The sequence below is a fragment of the Nuphar pumila genome, chromosome 7 (assembly GCF_984573655.1).
Source record: "Nuphar pumila chromosome 7, dmNupPumi1.hap1.1, whole genome shotgun sequence".
Taxonomy (NCBI): domain Eukaryota; kingdom Viridiplantae; phylum Streptophyta; class Magnoliopsida; order Nymphaeales; family Nymphaeaceae; genus Nuphar; species Nuphar pumila.
The window spans coordinates 22,076,444-22,086,710 of NC_143255.1; the positions used below are offsets into that span (position 1 = coordinate 22,076,444).

The window sequence follows — 10,267 nt, forward strand, 5'->3', positions numbered from 1 at the left end:
GTCGAGTCCGACTAAGTGTTAGTCTACCAATTCCTCATCATGTGACATTCAACAATCTTTGGCATGACCGACGGGGGGCTCCACTTGTCTGGTAGGAGCAGTTTGTGTACGCCACCTTGTGTTGGGACGTTGCCAGTTCAAAACCCAATGGTACGGTTGTATAACTGGTGGGGATCTGCATAACCCCAGCTTGCCTATAAAAAAAAACTGGCATGAGGTACAACTTGTTACTACGTTTCTGTTCATCATTTGCAAAGTATGAAGCAGAATTTACATCGATTTAGACAATCGACGTGATAAACATCATATGTTATCAGACATCACGAACTTGTGGCATTTGGTGCCTAGGGCTAGTGCGGATAAACGAACCAAGCAACTTGTGACTCAGCTCGGTTCAGCTTGTCACAAACTCATTAATGGTCGATATGTATAGCTGGCAAGCTGAGCCACAAGCAGCCCGATTAGTTGAGTCGAGCCCAAACATAAAGTGTTGGGCTCGGGTGAGCTCATATATATATATATATATATATATATATATATATATATATATATATAGAGAGAGAGAGAGAGAGAGAGAAGAATGAATAAAATCTATACATGAAATATGAACTATTAAGTACAATATATAATATGTTTCAAAAATAATATATAAAAATATATATTCCACATATGAATAACATGAAATGTTTTTACACAAGCCAGCTCATATTCAGCTCGGGCTAAACAGGAGCACAAAGAGTCACGAGCTCAATCCACTGGTAAATGAGCCAAGCCTGCACATGCCCTGTTCAGTTCATTCGGTTCGTTTACCAGCCCTACCTATAGCATAGCAAAAATATGGATGAAATTATCTTTTTGTTTGTTTTCCATATTGACCTTGTAGACAAAAGAACCTAAGCCAACCTTTCCTTATGCAGGATGTAACATTAATATTTCACTGACACTTACCATCACCTTGAGGTTAAGCAGAACGATTTCTTAAACTGTGTCCGTTTATATTTTTGCAAATAATTCCACATTGACAACATTATAATCATAATTTATTAAGTTATGTAAAACCATAACATTTTCCAGAAAGTACAAATTTTCATTGAAGTATTTCCTCTTAAGATGTAATTCATTCTTACATGTAGGCATTCTACTTTATAGGTGCGCAAGTTTGTTTCATTGGTTCCTTCGTATATTTTTTTTGTTCTAACGAAATGATAGGTTCATCATAAGAAAACAATCAAATTTTATTTTATTTTATTTTATTTTTTACAAGTTACTTCAACTGACAAAGCTTCTCTTAGAGGCCAACTAGGACCCAGCCTGGTATGAATTATTCACTCCATGACAGCCAATTCAGTCACTGCGACAAAAGAAATTACATATACAATAATCATAAGTTTGACTATCATGTCTCCCAAAATTTCTGTCATCGCTTGAACAGAGTATTTCCGGTCCTCGAGAAATACTCATGGAAACACAAGGTGATGGAGCATGGATGACATACTGCAGAATATTTAGGAAAAAAGAAGCAATTGAAAAATTCCATCATAACCATGCTATTCCAACAGCCTATATCAGAAATTACTATCTGAAGATATCAAGCCAAAAGGAATAATACGATAAGACCATATTTGATTCAGAAAAGTGATCCTCAAGCCAGTGGAAGGATATACAAATTCCTCCGACATCGAGCTTCATTCGATTGAAATGAGATGTCACTACTGTAAATCTGCATCTTCTTCTGATTCAAAGCTCTCACAGTCACTATAGGAAGAGCTGTGCTCATCTTCACCCTGCATGGGAGATCACAGCAGCTAATGATTATTTTCTTCTACCCAATAAGAGAGACACCATCACAAAATGGATACTATCAATTCTATATCAAGCAAATGAGAAGACAACAACCTCTTCATCTGAATTCCAGATACTTTTGTCTTGGGTATCTGGAGAATCTCCCTGTAGACAAAATAAAAATATGCAGCATTAGCTAAATAATTGAGGGACTTGCAGCATCTCCTTGACAAACATTGCCAATTTGACTATAATAGCCACACGAAACAAAACTACACTTGAATATCATACAGGTCGCATAGTCAAGGTAACATAAATGCAAATATATATCCCAGTATGCAGCATTAGCGGAATGAACAAACAAGTAGGACATGCAGCATCTCCTTGAACAATGATGCCATCGACATAATGCCCATATGAAACAGAACTACACTTAAATTATCATACAAGTTGCACAGTGTGAAAATACTTATGCAAGTACTACTTTCCCTGCAGGATTGGTGTAAAAGATGGACAAGAATAAGTTTACCATGCAATTAACATGCCAAGTTTCTATCCTTCTGTCCGAGTTCTTTAAATGTTAGGAGGGGGAAAAAGAAAAAGTTTCTCTGTAAACATTCAATAATAAGAAAAATCTCAAAGCAGAAGATACCACAATCAAGCTTATATTTTCCTACTGAACAAAAAAGTGGGGAAACGTTGGCTTACAAGTTCTGCCTTCATCTGCTCGATGGTGTTTTCCAATTCCTGTATTCGCTGGCAGAGGGACTGGATTACAAATTAAAATATCTTAGGCACATGAGCCGAACACATTTTTAGTAAAGAATCATTCTGAGAATACTTAGAAATCATCCAAATAGTAGTTTGTAAAAGAAGGTAAATAGAATTAATTGCATGATAACTGAAGTCCACCTCATGCCGCTGCATTTCAACTGAATGTTTCAAGGCTTTTGCCTTTGTTAATAGATTCCTAGGCCTCAAGCTGTTGGGTCGTCGATAGTTTTTTCCGCGGTAATATATTAGAGCATAACCTTTGGGAACTCTTTCAATTGCTACTAATATTCCACCACTCTCATACTCTAGTAATCGTGCCGTATCTTCAACAAATGAAACAGTCTTCTGCTTAGAGATTAGTTTTACTAATTCCCTATGTTTCCAATGCAAGTGCATATTCTCAATGACACCATCAAAGACACCCCGAATACCTGTCGTTGAGTAAGAGATCATACATATGTTAAGCTTTTCAACCAAAAGCTCCATGCCAGAACAGCAATGTATGGTTAAAAAAGTACCTAAAGGTAAGTATGCCTTCATTCTTAAACCAACTCTGCGAAACATAAACTTTTCCTCATCAGTTATTGTCTCCTGATCATCTGATGGCCCAACTGGCACCATTGACGATTCTATCTTTGAAAGCTGTTTCTCAGCTCTGAACTTTTTGGATTGGGCCTGTGTCATAGATAAAATATGCATATTCATGCCAAGCTTTTCATAAATAAAGATTATAAATAGTTTGTAAGAAATCTCTAAACCAATAGTGAATATAAATAAAAATGCAGAATGAGGAGTTATTAAGCAGAATTTTATTGTGAATGAAAAATGAAGTAATAAGCACTAAAAATCAGGCATAATGAAGAGTAGAACAAATTAAATGCTACACAAATCTTCCCCATACATATAATATACCTGGATATTAAATATCGTACACATTAAACAGGTAAAATAATTTATACAGGAATCTCCATAATACACAAATTCATTGCCAAAATCAATAAAGGAAACATTAAGCACTTGGAAATAAGCATCATAAGTTCGAGTACCTATATTTGGAAGCCAAATTCTAAACTTACACCTATAGAATACCTAAATCATGAACTTACATCATTCTACTTTATTAGAAAAGATAGCGTGACTGCATATGTGCGGTTTGCATGCAAGTTCATCATGGCTACTATTGCAAGGATAATTGGGAAAAAAAGGAGCATGCTTATGCAATCTACAAATGTTGAAAGTGATTACCCTCTTTGAGGAAAAAACTGCTAAAAGATGGTAAAGCTTCTTTTAATTCCATTCCATTCAATTCAAGTACGATCATCAGATATGAAAAAATGTAATAGAGTTGCATTGTGACTAGAAATTGTGGTTATAATTGCCATGTACAAATATGAAACAGGATACAGGATTCTGAAAAAAGAAAAAAGAATACACACGAAACATGGCATAGGAAATGAAAGAGCTAGAACTGGTACATAGGAACAAAAACATAAGCATATTACATGCACTACAAAAAGTTTCATCAGAGCCTTGAAATTATTTGAAAAGATAAATAGGAGATGCCTGGTTACAAGACTGAAAGAAGAAGGCAACGTGATGAGGCTAGCAACATATGAATGATATACCCAGATAGAGCAAGAGGCATGAGGAAATTTGATGTAGGAAGGATGAGGCTAGCAAATGATGCATCATATCATATTTTAGAGAAGTACAGGAGGGATCTCTGAGTTATAGAAGTGAGTGACTAATTGGAATCTGACTTACAAGAGCTAGTTTGTGTTCATTTCTCCTGATGACTCTGGCACTCTTAGCTCTAGATGCCTCCTCAATCATTTTCTCTTTTTCCTGAGCAGCAATTTCAATTCCCCATTGTGCTTGAACCTCCCGGAATTCAGCCAATGTACCAGCCAAGGCCTGTGGTTCTGTTTCCACTTGTATCGATTCAATTGCTCCTCCACGTGCCCTCTCTTCATCCGCTTGAATATCTTTTGACAGCTCCTGTCTTGCCATCAGTGCAGATGCTACACTTGATGGAAGGAAATCCTTTCCACGATAGATGACAATGTAATATTTGTTCCGAAGTAGTAAAATACCACCTGTAAGCTTCTGAAAGAAGACAAAAGCAAAGAATTCTGTATTCAGTGGATGAATCTTTACCGTACTAAAGTATAGCATGCTTCACTTCATAAAAGATCTTTTCTTCCCTTGGTAGAGACGCTTCACCTCTTAGGCTTCAAATAAAATAAAAAAAAAATCTGATTACTGCAGCTATGGCAGATATACAAGATCAGGACTGCCAATAGGTCAGATTCAGTTCAGACCTGGGTCGACCCAAAACTGACCCAACCAACACAGTCATATTCAGCTCACAGTTCTGATTTAGGTCAGATCACCATGCCGTTGACTGAGTCTGAATCCAACTATAAAGAGGCAAATACAAATCTAATGATACACATAATATGATGCATTAATTTTTACAATAAGTGAAGCAGCGCAGGACATGTTCTAGTTTCTCCAATGAACGGACAGTGGGATTCCAACATTTTCAATGGCAAAAGCACAAGTTTGGCAGTGTGGTTCAGCCTGGCCATCCAGCACACATCAGCCCCATCAAAAGCCACCAGAATCCTGTTGGGTTATGAATATACGATAAATTTTAAGTTTAAGAACTATATCAGACTAAATATGGATTCAGGTCAGGTTCAATTTCACCCCATTGACAACCCTATGACTCTATGAGGCATCCAACATAATAATTGCAAATGTTTAATTAGCTATATTAGAAATGATAGATATATTTCAGAACAGATGGCTTTCAAATATCCTCAGCTTAAACTGCAAAGAGGGAAACAATCTCTGTAGAGAATCACATGTACCTTTAGTTCCTCAGCCATTAATTTGTTATTTGTGTTTTGGATCCCACGCTTCACAGCAATTTTAACAACCGTACTTTTCTCCCAAAGCTTAACAATTGCAGCAGCCAATCCTTGATGATTCCTATTCCGCCCTACAAGAATCACCCCATGAATAGGTACCAAGCAAGAAGTTCTTAACTCTTAAGTCCTAACAAATGAATACTCAGAGCAAACCATACCAAGAGCAAAATGACATGGAAGTGATCTTGCAAGCTTCCTTAGATTCGTCAACTCTGCATTGGTCAGCCGCGATCTCATTCCAATGGGCAGAATCCTAAAAGGTGTTTTATAACCAGGAACATGCGGAGGTAGCATGTCAGCATCAACAGGAAGCAATCCAGTGCCCCACCATTCTACAAACCTAGGACCTAGCCCATCAAGTAGGCTGTTATACTCCGCTTCTTCAGGTGTTAAATTTTCAACATGGTCAAGACTCACATTAGAGGGTTTAGACTTTTCCAGAACTGAAGTATCAGAATCCTTTCCACTGTCACTACTCAGCTTTTCTGCAGAAATATCTGGTACAAATAATTTATCTCCTTCATGTAAAACTTCTTTGGAAACACATTCTTCGCCAAAAATTGCAGGCTTTAGAGGCCGTTCATAGTTACTTCCTCTGTACACTACCATAACACTTCCTGACCTCCATAGCAGAAGTCCTCCTGTTCGGCGCTGACCAGCAAGAAGAACCAGGTGTCTCAATAATTAAATTAGAATGATCACAGAAGAGCTAAACAAAAGAAAAAAGAGAAATAGATGGCAGTAAAAGATTTACATGCTTAACTGATGCACATTGGCAGAAAAAAAAATCAGCACCATTAGAAGAAGCCACCATTTCACAATAACACAGATACTTCTAAATTTACATTTGTAAATATATTTTGGAGGCCTAGTATGCTACTTTCAGATAAGAGTTCTTCAATAAGTTAAAATCCCAGGCTTCGGCTGAAAGTAACAAGAACAGAATAGGTTTGTCTGCAAGACTAGAGAAATGTTCAACAGTGAACTTGAAATAGGATTTTTTGATATGAAAAGTTGTAAAATTCCTCATAAATAAAGCATGTGTTCTCTTCTATTATGATAAAAAAATTTGTTTTCTCTCTCAACTAAGGGCTATTCTGGAAAGGAACACCAGAGTGAAGATAAGAAATTCTTAAAGATACCCCAGAATCTAACCTCAAAATATTATTGAGCTCACTACGATACTCCCCTACGTCATGTCAATTAGACAATGATGATATTGCTTATTGGATAAAGTTTTCGTGTTTATGATAGTATTCACATTGTTGCGGAGGTACAATGATAATAGGAACTATTGTAGTAATATTTAACAAGAATAGGAACTACATAACAAAGATGGCTGTCACTGGAGCAAGAGAAAATATCACCAAATACGCAATTTTATAATAATTTATATCCACCAAGATATCTCTTAGCAACAAAACAAGCCTCAGCCAACCATCGACATATGTCAAGAACTTCAACGTCTGAAGGCATGACAAGCTCTTACAAGTTCCAATTGAAAAGGAGAACATGAGGCACAGCTTTCAATGAAACTCTGTGAGGTTCATGTTACATGGTGTGCGACAACAAAGCATGAAGGCTTCAATGTAAGTCAAATATATAGAAGCAGCAAGGAACATACCACAGCGGACTATAAGGAAGGACTCTATCACAAAGATCACCACAAGGCAACAACAGCCATGAAATTTGGCAAGTAATGGACTCCAGGCATCCCAATTTCTAGAACCAGTGCCCTACTTAGTTTCATAAAAAAATACAATCTGCCTAAAAATTTCTTGAGCACCACCTGTGAATTATGTTAGGTAATCTAAAAGCATCTCACTTCTCGAGATCATTGACACCTCAATATAAAGACATTCCCCAATCTTTTATGTTTCAATTGATTTCTTTCTTTGATACCACATGGTTCTAGTCCGATTTACATGAAATACAAATGCTAGCATCAATCATCAAATGACCAACAGATGCCATTAATTTAACAATGAAAATCTACAAACACCCAACCAGTCCTTTCTGTATGTGACGAATGATTATTATCAAAGAGTTGATCAGTTGGTTCAGTGGCAACTATTGAACCTTATATTACCAATTTCATAGCACTGCAGCACCAAGATAATAAGAATTAAACCAGAAGCAATTGATTTTCTTCAATGTCTACGAAACTCTACCTACATTATCCATAAAAAAGCCCAAAAACAATAAAATGTGCTGGGCAAACCTCAACAATCTCATGGGCGGTCTTCATATCATGGGCGAGCGTCTCATGGAATTTGAGCCTAACCAGCTCCGATTTGCGCCATTTATCATGAATCTTCTCCAAGACCGCTTGTGTCACGCCGGCTTTTGGTATCGTTATCCTCTCCCTCAGCAGCATCCCTAGCTTCCTCAGCCTCTTGAGCTCGTCATCCGGAAGTGTCAATTCCGCCAAAGTTGGAGCCTTGACACGCTTCTCCTTTTTCTTCAAATCCGTCACCGCTCCACCACCTTCCTCATCCTTCTCCCATGGCAGCAAAAGCTCAGAACCCACCGCTGGATCCCCAATTTGGTCTGGTCGTTTCCACCTCCTCTCCAACAGATAACCGAGCTCCTTCTCCCCCAATTCACCCTCCTTCTCCTCACAAGGAAGCAAATCATCATCTTCATCATCATCTTCGTCGTCACTAAACCCCAAATTCTTCAACCTCTCGACAATCCGCTCAATTGGGCTCCTGGGCTGGTGGTGGCTGTCCAATTGGCGGCTATCGCCGCCGCCACCGGTTCTCTTCGTCGGCTCAACGGTGGCAGGCTCGGGCCCCCATCTTCTCAACCACGGGGACGATGGTTCGCGGCTCGAGTTCGAATACGATGCCAGTGGCCGGGCGGAATCAGGGTCAGGACGGTGACCGGAGTTTCTGAAGGAGGAGGAGGAAGAAGAAGAAGAAGAGGCGGAAGAAGAAGAGGAGAAGAAGAAGAGGAAGGGGCGCCTGTTGAGATTGAGAAAGAGAGTTCTGAGTGGAAAGATTTTGGAGGGAGGAGGAGAAGAGTGGTGGTGGTGGTGAAGACGAATGTCCGTGAAAAGGGAGGAAGACAAGAAGGACGTCATGTTCTCCAACACACTGATGACATGACGAGGAAATTTCCCGCAGAATAAGAACACGAAGAAGAAGAAGACTCTCGCTCTCTCTTTCTCTCGCTCTCTCAGAGAGCAGCCCTTCTATCAGCTAAGAAGAAGATGAGCGGGACGGACAAGATAGAGAAATATCTCTGTTTTTATGAAAAAATGACCGCTATTTTAGATTAATCTCAATAAACAGCCTCTAAAATACTAGCGCCACCTGTGAACAAATCTCCTTTTAAACGAGAGAATCACCTATAGGTAGGGGTGGCAATCGGGTCGGCGGGTCAGCAACCCGTTTATTAAATGGGTTGGCTGTGGCAAACACGAACCCGACCCATTTATTAAACGGGTAACCCGACACGACAGGGTTAATCCGTTTAATAAACGGGTCGGGTCAGGTAAACAGGTTGGCAGGTTAGCGGGCGGGTTGGCGGGACGGGTTCGGGTAAACAGGTAAACGGGTTGGCGGGCGGGTTGGTGGGTCGGGTTCGGGTAAACGGGTTGACGAGCGGGTCGAGTCGAGTAAATGGGTTGGCGAGTTGGGTTCAGGTAAACGGGTTGACCCGCCTGCCTAACCCGTTTATTAAACGGGTCAGCCGGGTTGGCGGGTTGGCATACCCCTAACACGAGCCCGACCCGTTTAATAAACGGGTTAGGCGGGTTGACCTGTTTACGACACGAACCCGTTTAATCCAAACCTAAACTCGACTAAGAAGCGGGTTGGCGGGTCGTATCAGATTTTGCCACCCCTACATAGGGATGACAATGGACCGAGACGGTGGCGGGGGACAGGGTCTCCACCCCCGCCCCGTCTCAAGATTAGAACCTTCATCCCCGCACGGGGATGGATTTTAACCTCCACCCCCGCCTTCATCCCCATTTCATGTCCTCCATCCCCGGTTCAAACGGGGACGAGGCGGGGCGGGGCCCTGTTTCTCCATAGTCTATTGACATCCTTTAGAAGGACTGGGGATGGGATGGGATGGGATGGGATGGGATGGGGTGGGGTGGGGAAAAGTGTAAGTCCATCCCCGCCTCCATCCCCGAACGGGGATGGATTTTAACCTTCGTCCCTGCCTCCATCCCTGTTTCATACCCTTCATCCCCGGTCCAAACATGGCAAGGCGGGGTGGGGCCCCGCTTTTCCCCGACCCACTGCCATCCCTAACCACCTATGCTCTTAAATAAGGTTGGGTTTGGAAGGAGGTATTTGGAGTGTTTTGAAAGGAGGGGGGGGGGGGAATCAAATTACATAAATCCAAGAAAATTGGTTTTAAAGGAAAATGTGGATTATGATATTCGTTTGGAAGCACTAAGACCTTGGTCAAGGATTTCAACATTCAGTTCTTCTTTAAAAGTGAAGCACAAGACAACAGTGTATGTGGTTTGGCTATCCTAACCAATGTTCATGGGAAAGTAAGAGAGGGAATTTTCATTTAACCTAGGAGCTGTCGTATATATAAAAGAGCTCAAGGACTAAAAAAATGGTAAGAAAGAATCTGGAGGTGGCCCAAGACTATGTGCACATTGACAACATCGCTTTGATACCATTGTTGAAGCTATGAGGTTTCTTAAATTTGTATGGATGGGATCACCCAAACAACATGGGGCATGTGCCCTAAAATTAGGAGTTAAACCTCTAACCACATACTCTACCAATTGAGCTATTTCAACT

General features: G+C 40.2%; 1 protein-coding gene across 1 annotated transcript; it reads right to left on the reverse strand.

Annotated features, from left to right (window-relative positions):
• Window positions 1–1,219: 1,219 nt before the first annotated feature.
• Window positions 1,220–8,717, reverse strand: LOC149831494 (CRM-domain containing factor CFM3, chloroplastic/mitochondrial-like). The gene is made up of 9 exons (XM_090013918.1): window positions 7,714–8,717; window positions 5,651–6,143; window positions 5,433–5,563; window positions 4,321–4,662; window positions 3,075–3,231; window positions 2,695–2,987; window positions 2,491–2,550; window positions 1,897–1,947; window positions 1,220–1,784 (listed from the first exon to the last, which is right to left on the reverse strand). Exons 1-9 carry the CDS (start codon window positions 8,575–8,577, stop codon window positions 1,710–1,712), a joined length of 2,466 nt encoding a protein of 821 aa, XP_089870044.1. The 5' UTR covers window positions 8,578–8,717; the 3' UTR covers window positions 1,220–1,709.
• Between the last annotated feature and the right edge of the window lie 1,550 nt (window positions 8,718–10,267).